General features: G+C 42.3%; 1 protein-coding gene across 28 annotated transcripts in view; it reads left to right on the top strand.

Moving 5' to 3' along the window:
- Positions 1-13,481, top strand: part of MYO3A (myosin IIIA) — a 206,463-nt gene that overhangs the window by 106,576 nt on the left and 86,406 nt on the right. For 27 of the 28 annotated variants that reach the window (XR_003681774.2, XR_003681775.2, XR_003681776.1 and 24 more), the window contains 3 exons: positions 1,031-1,233; positions 11,069-11,167; positions 11,273-11,387. Coding sequence is in view for 24 of the 28 variants with exons in the window: in XM_028495288.1 (XP_028351089.1) it covers positions 1,031-1,233; positions 11,069-11,167; positions 11,273-11,387 (417 nt within the window). In the remaining 4 variants the exon portion in view is untranslated. The remainder of the gene's footprint in view (positions 1-1,030; positions 1,234-11,068; positions 11,168-11,272; positions 11,388-13,481) is intronic. The other variant, XM_028495291.1, reaches the window with a different exon arrangement.

Below are 13,481 nucleotides of genomic sequence, written 5' to 3'. Positions count from 1 at the left end.
CAGGGCACTGCTACCTAATACAGGTGGTTGATGTTTTCTCACCTTTTTCATGAGTGCAAGGCCAGCCCCAAACAGCATTTAAAAAGAGTCAAGTTTATCCCAATTCTTGCTCCTCTCTTCTCTCGCCCCTTATTGCCTATTTTAGAGAATATCCAAAATCCTTATATGCCCCCCAAACCGCACTGTGAATGCCCCCTCGGCCCCCCAAATTCTAATGTAGCCTGTGTTCCAGAAATACCTGCCGCTCCTCTCCCTTACATAAACATTTCTGTACCTTTAACACAGCTGACTTCAGCAAGGTATTACACTGAAAATAATCCACTTGATCCATTGCTACTAAGATGTGAATGACTGATACCTCCTTAAACCTCTAAGAGGGGGGATGCCTTCTAAAAGAGGTTGGTTGTTAACCCAGATAAATTTCTGGTGGAATTTCAGGTAAAGTGGTAAAGAAAAAAAAACCCAACATGATGCTTGTTTTGGGGAAGGAAAATGTGAGATGGTGTAGGAGAAAAGAGAGGGCCAGCCACGTAGGCTCGCTGGCCTGGACCAGGGATCCACGTCTCCCTTCCACACACCCGAGCTGTTCTTGATTTTCACAATTTTTCCCTCTCCTCTGCTTCTGAATTCACATGTTATCTTTACCCCTCTAGTTGCAGGTTTGACAGCTTCCATGGAAGCAAGGGAAGTTGGTCCACAGCTTTGGGGATCATGTGGTAGAGGAGGAATAACAAAGTTTGAGATGTACCTCGGTATGCGTAGACTGCTTATAAATTGTGTTTGTAAATCAGGAACTTAACTATATTTGAATAGAAAAAGTGTAAAGGATCTCTTCGCCCCTCTAAGAAAGGAAGTGAGTGAATGCACCAGCAGGAGGGGAAAAATATACTAGGTTGTAACTTCTGGCAACAAACCAAGAAGATGCACTTGTATGTTTACATCTACATAGAGTGCTTATCAAAGAAGAGACATTCCATTCTATACAAAATTAATTTTTTACATTTTTTAAATATCTTGACATTTTCTCTAGGCTAATAACAAAACCCTGCAAGAGAAGATTTTACAAGTGAATAATTTGGTGGAAGCCTTTGGCAATGCCTGCACTGTTATAAATGACAATTCCAGCCGATTTGGAAAATACTTAGAAATGAAGTTTACCCCTTCTGGGGCTGTCGTGGGAGCACAGATTTCTGAATACCTTCTGGAGAAATCCCGAGTTATCCACCAAGCCATGTAAGTTCATGTCACGTATTTCCTATTTTCTGGGAAACGTAAGCAAAGATGATGCTTTTGTTTTAATAATAAAATGTCTTACTCATTTAACAAAATTTCAACAGAATTTTATTGATCATCTACTGTGTGTGAGACATTTACTATTGGAAGCAGAGATGCCTCAGCACTGTCTTACTCTCTCATATGTTACATCCAGTAAAGGAGTTAATAAGTAGCCTAAAGTTTATGAAAACAGATAGAAAGCCTAAGCCCATCATAGAGGTACTAACAGGATAACTTAGAGTAATTTCTGAAGTAGGAGAGAATATACTTCTCTACACAAAACGAACATGAAATTTAATTAGAAATAACAGTCATTTTTTTTCTTTTAAGTGCTGGTGTATATAAATAGATCTTTGTATTAATTCTGTGCTTCCCAATGTTTATACACAAGGGGGACCAAAAAACAAACAAAAAAAGGATTCAGGAAGGGGCTTTATTGTAGTGTTCTTTTTCCTGCCTGCTGATTTAAGCCACCAACACCATATTCTGGAATGTTTAGGTTGAGTGAGTTCCTTTAGGTTGAGTGAGTTCCTTTTAGGTTGAGTGAGTTCCTCAGTTTGTAGCTGAATGACAAAATTTTTCTCCTGCCCTCATGATTCCAAAACATCTTTGTTTGTTGTTCTTATGAAAAAACTAATCACAACATGGAATTTGTACCCTGGTCTTTATATTATTTTTTTAAAAGTTGTGGCAATTTAGAGTCTTCCATTTTTCTTATGTTGGTTTTATGCCAAACATATCTACATTATTGTAGTTATGTGTTGTGTGTTAAATTCTCAGGAACATAAGCTTCCTTTATGTACAAGTACATTAGTATTTAATTATAAGTGCCTTCACATTTGCTATCATATGATAAATTGTGAATATAAGTTGCTTGGAGCCAACCTCTGAGCTCAGCCTTCAGTGTAGAAAATTATCCTTTGGTCTTCAGTTCCAAAAATGTCAGGCATGATTTTTAGGCAAATATGGCTTTGAATTGTGGCTCCCTGACATGTAGTCCACCTTGGGTAAGATATTTAAACCTTAAAGACCCTTATAGGATCTTGTTTCTGCAACCTACTGTGTGTTAGAATTTGAAATGCTTAACCTCTCTGCACCTCAGTTTTTCATTTTTAAAAAGGAGTTAGCAGTGGTACCTACCTATTAAGATCATGCCTGGCAATGAAGAGCACATAGAAAGAACCCCATGAAGTTTAAGCCCTTATTAGCAGTAGTAGTGTTGATAGTTGTGTGAAGATTAGAAATAATATCTCGCGCAGTACATGGGACACTGAAAATGTCAGTGAACAGCGGCTCCTGTTGTCAAGGTGTGCCGGGGCCCAGAACTTAGTGGGCATGCATGTTAGTGCCTTTGCCACCCATACCTGGAGGAACCTCCAGGTCTTATGCAAGTGTGGAGACTTAACTGGTTCTCAGAACAATCTGTCCTGCTCTCATAACTGTGTTAAGACTGTCCTTCAGGTCTTTGGGGAATGTCCACCTAAGACGCTGAATTATTGGGATTCAGATGGGGCCGCCATGTTGCACAGTGTCAAGGGCACCGTCGCAGCGGGTTGCCTGGAGTCGTGTGCTGCAGCGCCATCCACATAGAGTACGATGTGAGCAGTACCCTCAGCAGCTACACAGTGAGGCTCTGGATTTGTAACCATACAGATAATCCCGTTCATGCTTATTGAACTATTGCACCATCTAGTCCAGGAAATAGCACAATTGGAATCATATTTTAGGCATACTATTCAGAAAGTAAGCTTATTTTCAGCTGGCCTAAAGGATTATAGTTTTACAACATTGTTTATTGCGGAAAAGTATTCCAATTTACAATCAGGTTGAAGTATATCTCAGTTATAATTCAAGCACATCTGCCTTATATTTCTTCCATTTTTCCAGGTTTTTTTACATCTATTTTTCAAATTTTACTTAATTTGAATTCCACTGTTAAATTCTAGAGAAGCTTTTTTAATGATCTTTAAAAATGAAAGTATTAGTGATGTAATAGAAGAATTCTTAGTAGGTCCTTTTTTTTGTTGTTGTTTGGTACGCGGGCCTCTCACTGCTGTGGCCTCTCCCTTGCGGAGCACAGGCTCCGGACGCGCAGGGGCTCAGCGGCCATGACTCATGGGCCCAGCCGCTCCGCGGCATGTGGGATCCTCCCGGACCGGGGCACAAACCCGTGTCCCCTGCATCGGCAGGCGGACTCTCAACCACTGTGCCACCAGGGAAGCCCAGTAGATCCTTTTTAAAATGATAAATATAAATGTACCCTGTCATTCAGGAACTGGAAGGAAAGAACCAGTTCAGAGGGTTTAACTGAGAGGAATGTTTACAGAGGTAGAGGGCAATGAAGAACCAAGAATAAACGGCGAGATACCCACAGATGAACAGCGCTGAGAAATCATTCCTACGCCTGGGTCTGAAGGGCAGAAGAAGGGCCCACACTGCAGAGCCTGGTGAGAAGTAGGGCTGCGGAGGACTGCTGCCTGTCGGGAGCTGCTGCCTAAAGGAACACGGTCGTCCCTTTGTATCTGCCAGGGGTTGGTTCCAGAGCCCGCTGCCATATCCGCGGATGCCGAGTCAGCCCTCTGTGTCCGTAGGTTCCACATCCACAGATCCGGTTGGTTGAATCTGTGGATGAAGAACCCGTGGATGTTGAGGGACAGCTGTACAGCTACTGGGAGAAAGAGAGCAAGTGAGGGGAGGAAAACCTCGAGCTCTTCTCCCTCCTTCCGGCCTCCTGCCTGTGCTCCCTGTTGGCTGAACCCAGCTGGAAGCCAGAGAGTGAGCGAGCCCAGGAACCCCAGTCTGTAGAGGTTAGATTTGGGGGTCACAGAGCAAGGCAAAGAAGAATGAAGAATGGATCTGAGGTGGCAGAGAAGAATCAGAGTAGACAATTTTTTTAAAAGAACTTACCCTTTCTTTGAATGGAATAAATTCTTTTCTTCTCTTTTTGCCTCTACTCATGTCATCCTACCCCCATCTCTGACCACATTTAGTTTTATACTGATGGTATTTCTCATGTTGCTGCTGTCGTATAAGTTGTGACTTAAAGCCTTTCCTAAATGTAGATGATTTTAAAGAGGAAAGTTTAAAAGGAGGCTACTCACTTCCAAGAAGAAAGTGAGCATACAGAAGTCAACGCTAGAAAATGCTCATAAATATAAATGATTGCTGTTTCACTGCAGTTTTCTCCTGTTACTGCAGTTTAGTTCAGCAGGCATTGCTTGCGTGTCTCTCACATGCCCAGCACTTTCCCAGATGCTGCAGGAGACATCAACCAAATGGCAGATGTGTGCTCTCTGCTGTGGAGAAAGAGAAAATACTGTTTATAGATCAGTTACTCTGTGTCAGGCACTGTGCTGGGCATTTTACCTCCATAATCTCTCGTAATTCCTCCAACAACATGACAGGGGTTATTGTCTATTTTCTACAGGACGAAACAGACCAAGAAAATTATAATAAGTTGCCTAATGTCAAAAAGCTAGTAAGTGACTGAATTGGCGTTTGAAGCCATGTCTCTCTGTTTGACTGCGGAGCCCACCATTCATTCATTCATCCACCCATGTGGCTGATATTTACTGAGTACCTACTAAGTGCCAGGAGCTGTTCTAGGCCCAGGAGCTATAGATCCGTAAGACAGGATTCCCGTGTACAGCAGCGCGTGGTCTCCCGGGAGCCACGCATGCTTTGATCCAGAGCTTGCTGATCACCATCGCCGGTTGGTTTCTGGTCTCGCAGGAAAGTAGGCAGTGAGTTCATCCGCGGAGAGTGAGCAGGCAGCCGGCGAGGGTCGGAGGGATCGAGGAGACCGGATATCCTGGAGGAGGGAGTCCTGGAGGAAGGAGGTGTAACGAACCAGGACACGCTAGAAGCGCTGTTTCGTGAGCACTTCATGGGGCCCTGTGAATGCAAGGCTGCACTGCTGGCTTTCCACGCCTCGTTGCAGGCCCCTTTGTCGAATATTCCAAGGTTTCACACGTGGGGTGAGTCGCACCCTTGTGAGGACTTTGTCATGGATTTGAGGTGTTAGAGGCCTTGGCTGCACAGGGATCCCCAGGGTCCAGGGCACGTGAGACAGCCTGGAGGGCCTTCCTGCAAATGGCTGAGTGGGACCCTGAGGAGGCATTAGCGGCTCCGCAGTAGGGGTGGGCCGGAGCCAGAGAATACAGTGACCCTTGAGCAGTGCGGGGTTGAGGGGTGCTGCCCCCCGTTGCCGTCAAAAATCTGCTTATTATGCAAAAATCTGCTTTTGACTTTCCTCACACTTAACTCCTAATAGCCTACTGTTAACCAGAAGCCTTACTGATAACCCAGTTAACACATATTTTGTATATTATATACTATATTCTTATAATAAGGTAGAGAAAAGAAAATGTTATTAAGAAAATTATAAGGGAGAGAAAATACAGTGAAAGTACTGTACTGTCTCTACTGATGTCGTAAGTTTATGTCATCTGTTTACAAGATGAATCATCCGTCAGTACCTACATCAGTATTGTCTTAGATGATCCAAAACACTGTAGGTGTTACACTAACACTAAATATCAAAAAGGAAAAGATAATGTGAAGAAGAAATTCATATTTACTTACAGGGACAACGATTCGTGCATTGATAAGGAAGAAGCAACAGTATGGTTGCCTTATGTCACCTGGTGTCATCGATACAATTGCTTCACCGTAGCCCAGCCGATACACTGATGAGTGAATCTTATAAAATTTTAGGGCATATTACAGCCATATTCATCATACAGTAATGGAAACATTGGTACATTTTTTAGAAAACTACCTTGTGTTGATAGGCTGATACACAGTTCCTCCAATTACGAGAGAGAGGCATGCCGTACGGTAACGTAATTCTTTGAGAGCAGAGTGATAAAGAGTCAGAATAATAGCACATTGTTAATTTTATATTAACTGTCACTCCCCTTATGCCTGTAAAGATAGGTTCTCCACTCTTAAGTCTTGCATGTGATATTCTACACACAATTTAAAAATATTTATTGAAAAAATTTGCATACTAATGGACCCACACGGTTCAAATCCCTGTTGTTCAAGGGTCAGCTGTACTCTCTGGTGACTTGCTGAGCCCCTACATTTGTTCCCGGGCCATTCTGACCTGGGAACCTCTAATCACACGAGCATGTGTGGGATGCCATGGAAGAGTCTCTGCCTTTAAGGATGTAGTTAAGGCAGAACATGAGGTGGGTAATCTTTGGAGGTGTCTTCCTTTCCTGTTCCTTTAATTCTCTTAATTGTTTACCTACCAAAGATCAGTATATTTCCTATAGCATCTCCAAGTCTTCTCAAATTACAGTCCTCAGTAAATGTAAACTGGTAATTAGAACACCACCAGTTATGCGTGTCTGCATATATGAGTCACTCCTCTAACTGTGCACTGCATCATTTAAGCGTTAGAGGTGTGACATAGAGCAGTCAATGTGATTTCATTAGAACAAAGCAAACTAAATTATATGCTGTGCCCGTCTTAGAGGAATTTTGTTATTTTGTGGTGAGAAAAGACAAGAACTAAACTTTTTGTTTTGTTCTAACCTTGCTTGTGTACAACGCTCATGTTCATCGAAGTATTACTGGTGACTGCCACAAATAATGGCTGGGGGCGTAGAAGGTACGAACACAGCCAGCTCTAAAGGATGCCACCATCCTCACTTCAGCATCTGAGCCTGTGATGCCCTTTTTCCTGAAACGCTCGCCTGTCTTTGCTTCCATGACTGGACTCTTCTCTGAGTTTTTCTTCTCTCACTTAGATTTATCCATCCATTCCCAAAATGTATACTCATCAAAGATCTGTTCTTGGAGCGTTTCTCTTTTCTCTATATATTCTCACACTCAGCAGTTTCTTCTGACATCATGGCTCAATGGATAGCTCTGTGTGATTGACAGCCAAAGATGTACCTCTTGCTGTCCACAAGGAAGAGTAGCCCCCGTTCACCGCAACTAGAGAAAGCCCGCGCACAGCAACGAAGAGCCTAGGCAGCCAAAAATAAATAAATCTATTTTTTTTTTTTAAAAAAAGGGCTTCCCTGGTGGCGCAGTGGTTGAGAATCTGCCTGCCAATGCAGGGGACACGGGTTCGAGCCCTGGTCTGGGAAGATCCCACATGCCGCGGAGCAACTAGGGCCCGTGAGCCACAACTACTGAGCCTGCGCATCTGGAGCCTGTGCTCCACAAAGGGAGAGGCCGTGACAGTGAGAGGCCCTTGCACCGCGATGAAGAGTGGCCCCCGCTCGCCGCAACTGGAGAAAGCCCTTGCACAGAAACAAAGACCCAACACAGCCAAAAATAAAAAAATAAATTTTTTTTAAAAAAGGTTTAAAAAAAGATATTAAAAATTATCTTTAAAAAATGAATTATGGCCACAACTAGGGAAAGCCCTCGCACAGAAACGAAGACCCAACACAGCCAAAAATAAATAAATAAACAAACTCCTACCCCCAACATCTTCAAAAAATAAAAAAATACTTTATTGTTAAAAAATGCTAGCCATCATCTGAGCCTTCAGCGAGTTGTAATTTTTTGGCTGGTAGAGGGTCTTGCCTTGATGCTGATGGCTACTGACTGATCAGGACGGTGGCTGCTAAAGGCTGGGGTGACCGTGACAACTTCTTAAAAGGCAATGAGGTTTCCCTCATCGATTGACTCTTCCTTTCATGAACGATTCCTCTGTGACCTGCGATGGTGTTTGGTAGCATTTTACCCACAGTGGAACTTCTTTCAACATTGGAGTCAGTCTTCTCAAACCCTGCTGCTGCTTTATCAACTAAGTTTTATGTCATATTCTAAGTTTTTTGTTGTTATTTCAACAGTCTTCTCAGCATCTTCACCAGGAGTAGATTCCATATTAAGAAACCACTTTCTTTGCTCATCTGTAAGATGCCGCTCTTCAGCTGTTCAAGTTTTACCATGAGATTGTAGCTGTTCAGTCACATCTTCAGGTTCCACTTGTAATTCTAGTTTTCTTGCTCTTTCTACCACATCTGCAGTTACTTCCCCCCTAAAGGCTTGAGCCCCTCAAAGTCATCCATGAGGGTTGGGATCACCTTCTTCCAGACTCCTGTTAATGCCGATATTTTGACCTCTTCCCATGAATCATGAATGTTCTTCATGGAACCTGGAATGGTGTATCCTTTCCAGAAGGTTTTCAATTGACTTTACCCAGATTCATCAAAGGAATCACTGTCTGTGGCAGCTATAGCCTTACAACATATATTTCTTAAATAATAAGACTTGAAAGTCAAAATTGCTTCTTGACCCATGGGCTGCAGAATGGATGCTGTGTTAGCAGGCATGAAAAAAACATTAATCTTGTTGTGCACCAGAGGTCTTGGGTGACTAGGTGCATTGTCCATGAACTATAATATTTTGGAAGGAACCTTTTTTCGGAGCAGTAGGTCTCAACAGTGGGCTTAAAATATTCAGGAAACCATGTTGTAAACAGACGTGCTGTCATCCAGGCTTTGTTGTTCCATTTAGAGCAGGGATCCCCAACCCCCGGGCCATGGACCGGTACCAGTCCTTTTAGTTGCCGGGCCGCACAGCAGGAGGTGAGCGGCGGGCGGGCGAGCGAGGCTCCGTCTGCTGCTCTCCATCGCTCCCCGTCGCTCGCTTTACCGCCTGGACCGTCTGCCCCACTCCGGTCCGTGGGAAAATTGTCTTCCATGAAACCGGTGCCTGGTGCCAAAAAGGTTGGGGACCGCTGATTTAGAGGGCAGAGTAGATTTAGCATAATTCTTAATGGCCCTGGGATTTGCAGAATGGTAAATGAACATTGGCTTTAGCTTAAAGTCACCAGCCGCATTAACCTCTAACAGGAGAGTCAGCCTGTCCTTTGAAGCCAGGCATTGACTTCTCTTCTCTCGCTATGAAAGTCCTAGATGGCATCTTCTAATATAAGGCTCTTTTGTCTACACTGAAAATCTGTTGTTTAGTGTAGCCACCTTCATTGATTGTCTTAGTTAGATCTTCCGGATAACTTGCTGCAGCTTCTGCGTCAGCACTTGCTGCTTCACCTTGCATTGCTGTGTTATGGAGACGGCCTCTTTCCTTAGACCTCGTGAACCAACCTCTGCTAGCTTCAGACTCCTGCAGCTTCCTCGCCGCTCTCAGTCTTCACAGAATTGAAGAGAGTTAGGGCCTTGCTCCGGATTAGGCTTTGGCTTAGGGGAATATTGTGGCTGGTTTGATCTTCTGTCCAGATCACGAAAAATTCCTTCATAACACCAATAAGCCTGTTTTGCTTTCTTACCATTCACTGGAGTAGCACTTTTAATTTCCTTCAAGGGCTTTTCTTTTGCATTCACAACTTGGCTGACTGTTTGTTGCAAGAGGCCTAGCTTTCAGCCTGTCTCAGCTTTTGACACGCCTTCCTCACTAAGCTTAACCATGTCTAGATTTTGATTTGAAGTGAGAGACGTGCACCTCTTCCTTTCATTTGAACACTTAGAGGCCATTGCAGGGTTGTTAATTGGCCTGATTTCAATATTGTCATGTCTCAGGGAAGAGAAGAGGGAGAGAGATGGGGAAACAGCCGGTTGGTAGAGCAGTCAGAGCACACACAGCATTTACTGATTAAGTTCACTGTGTGTATAAGATTGTCTGTAGAGCGTGAGGTTCCTGGCTCCCCAAACTGATCCCAGATCACCGCAACAAATGTCATAATAATGAAAAAGCTTGAAATACGGTGAGAATTAGCACAGAGATGAGAAGTGAGTCATTGCTGTTGGGAAAATGGTACCAATAGACTTGCTTGATACAGCGTTCCCACAAACTTTCCATTTGTGAAAATCGCAGCATCTGTGAAGCACAGTAAAGCCAAGTGCAGTAAAACGAGGTATACTTGTACTCATTGTCCAAAACCCATTTTCTTACCTTGGTCCCTGTTTTTTGGAAGGGCACCATCTTCTCTAAGGTTGAAGAAGGAAAAGGGAGACTGAAACTGTAAGCCAGGAGAGAACTTCCTGATCTTGGAGAGGAAGTGTGGTCCATCTCAGATCTCTCCAGAGCAAAAGGAAGACAAAGGAAGGAGAAGCAAGGGTCCCTGGGGTCCTAGTATCAGTAGTTATGTTGTGGAACTTCCTGAAACAGAGACTCACTTTATTGTGACCCACACTCCTTAATTGTACTCTTCCAGTGTCTTGGAAAGGCTGTTTACACGTAGAACCACAGAGTCATGGAACTTGAGATTCGTAAGGAACAGGTTTCTCTGCAAGTGAGAAGACTGAGCCCCAGAAGGACAGTGTAGCCAGGTGGTTAAAGATGTGGGCTTTGGGGTCAAACAGCCCTGGTTAAATCCAGTTTGGCCATCAAGTCTGTGACCTGAGGGTGAGATTAGTGTCCCCTCTAAGCTTCAGTTCCCTTGTACGTGAAATGAGAGGGTCATGGCAGGTACATGTGATACTGCAGCATCCACCACCGCCTGGCATGCTCTAGTTGTTATTACTTTGTTTCTTTTTCTGTTGGCTCCTGCTGGCATGTAAATGCCAAGAAGTCAGGGCGTTTTGCCTGTTTGCTCCAGCTGTATCCCCCGTGCCTAGAACAATGCCTGGCGGAGATGCAGATATCCGCTGAATGACTCAGACAGGTGCTTAGCAGAGTGTGCAGTCTGCTGACAGTGGTGGTCGGAAATAGCGACGGGTCGCAACCACAGAGGGCCAGAGCCCAGTGTTCTGGGGAGTGCTTGGTGGCGCTTACAGGCGTTCTGGTAATTATGGTGCCAAGAAACTTTAGCGATGAATAAATGTTCTTACTAACCACCTTCCTGAAAATGGCTTGTTTTTTTCAGTGGAGAAAAAAATTTTCACATTTTTTACTACATCTATGCTGGTTTAGCTGAAAAGAAGAAACTAGCCCATTACAAATTGCCGGAAAATAAGCCTCCCAGGTAACCCAGCAGCTTGAACTTTCATAAATAATGCTTCTACTTTTCACTTAATCACTCATTTCACTTAATTTCAGATTTTCACCTGTCCTTTTTTTTTTTTTCCAGATACCTGCAAAATGACCACATCAGAACAGTACAGGACGTGATGAATAATAGTTTCTATAAATCCCAATATGAATTAATTGAGCAGTGTTTCAGAGTCATCGGTTTTACAATGGAGGTGAGTATGGAAGACATTGGAAGCTCTTTCGGAAGTGTCTTTTCGTCCTCCCTGATGGTGAGAGTTAGCATTTATTGAGTGGTCCATATGCCAGATATTGTGCTAAGTGCTTTACGTGGATAATTTTTAAATTACTGAAACGACCTTATGAAATAACTAGAATTATAATTTTTACTTTATACGTGAGGAAACATATCCTTGAGATACAACTGAATTTCGTTTTGTTCTTAATCTTTTATTTTACTTATATTTGCATCTCCCACATATATATAAAATTTTATGTAAATGCATAAATGTGATCATGTCACACATTCTTCTTTAGTGCAGTTTTCTCTGACAACCTTATTAAGATATAATTCACATACCGTACAAATCAGCCGTTTAAAAGTGTACATTTTAATGACTTTTCATACAGTCACGGAGGTGTGTATCCTTCCCCCTCATCACTTTGAGGATATTTTCATGTTCTAAATTTTTCACTCCAAACCTGCTAGTGGTTAGCAGTTCTTCCTCATTCCCATCCCCTCTCTGCTTCTATCACTGTAGATCTGTTTATTCTGGACATTTCGCATGAATTGAGTGATGCAATATGTCACCCTTTGTGACCGGCTTCTCTCATTTGACATCATGTTTTCAGTGTCCGTCCATGTTGTAGCATGTCGGTACTTCATTTCCTTTTATTGAGGAATAATATCCCACTGTATGGATATACCTCAGGTTATTTGTCCATTCATCACGTGATGGGCGTTTGGGTTGTTTCCACTTTTCGGTCATTATCCATAATGCTGCTGTGATCATCCGTGTCTGAGTTTTTGTGTGACGTGAGTTTTCACTTCTCTTCAGGGTATACCAAGGGTGGAAGAGCCAGGTCATAGAGTAACACAATGTTTAACCTTTTGAGGAACTACCAGACTGTGTTCCAAAGCAGCCACACTATTTTACATTCCAACCGGCAGTGTATAAAGGTTCTGATTTCTCTCCATCTTCCCCAGCACTTATTATTATCTGTTTATAGCCATTCTCGTGGGTGTGACGTGGTATGTCACTGTGGCTTTGGTTTGCATTTCCCTAAAGGCTTATGATGCTGAACTTCTTTTCATGTACTTATCTTTTCATGTAATTTATCATGTACATATCTTCTTTGAAGAAACCTCTGTTCAGATTCTTTGCCAATTTTTTAATTAGGTTGTCTTTTTATCATTGAGTTGTAAGAATTCTTTGTATTGTAGATACAAGTGTCATATGATTTGCAAAAATTTTCTCTCTTTCGTTGTCTTTTTACTTTTTTGATGGCATCCTTTGAAGCCACATTATCTGTATTATTGATTGCATTTAAAAAATATTTTTATTAATGTATTAATTTGGTTTCTTGTGTTGTTCTTTTTCTTGAGGAGAATACTTGGTTCCTCTGTTTCTTCATTTTCCTTATTTAATAATGAAGGTATTTAAGGCTATAAATTTATCCCTGAGTAATAAAGATTTCTTTCTTTGTCCTAGGTTGTTTTTTTAATTTTTATAACAAAGTATCTTGTTTACTAGGGATTCCTGAAGGTTTTTAGAGAAGCTTTCAGACTGTGCTCTTAGTAGTTTACTGTTTGCTGTGTTGATTCAGTCCTACGATAAAAAGAACACTTCACTCGGAACATGAATCAGACTTTTAGATGAACTCTTGCAGGAAAGTAATGTGCAATTTGTTGGATTTTAATTTCATTTTCGTAAATGACACTCCTGCAACTTGAAACTGTTAGTGTGTCTGCTGAAGAAGTTTACTGAAATTTCTTGGGTTATCAAATCTCTACTAAGAGCCTGAGCTAAAAATAATACCTGATTCTTCTCCAAAAGTTTGGAAAATTTTATCAGCAGGATGTAAAATGTAGAGATGCTGATAGAAGTGACCCTTGACAAGAATCATTCAAATTATGTGCAGTGAGGTTATTGAATCTAATTTTGTAGCGTGTTTCTCAGGCACCGTTGCCTCCCTTCTAAAATGGAAGGCTGTCAGCGGTAACCTTTTGTCCATTTGATGCATTTGCTCACCAGAAAGTAATATTTCTAAAGCTGTACCTGTTCTCAGAATAGAGAAAAGTTTGCTGC

This window comes from Physeter macrocephalus, chromosome 11, assembly GCF_002837175.3.
Source record: "Physeter macrocephalus isolate SW-GA chromosome 11, ASM283717v5, whole genome shotgun sequence".
Lineage (NCBI taxonomy): Eukaryota > Metazoa > Chordata > Mammalia > Artiodactyla > Physeteridae > Physeter > Physeter macrocephalus.
This window is presented reverse-complemented; position numbering and strand designations above follow the sequence as displayed.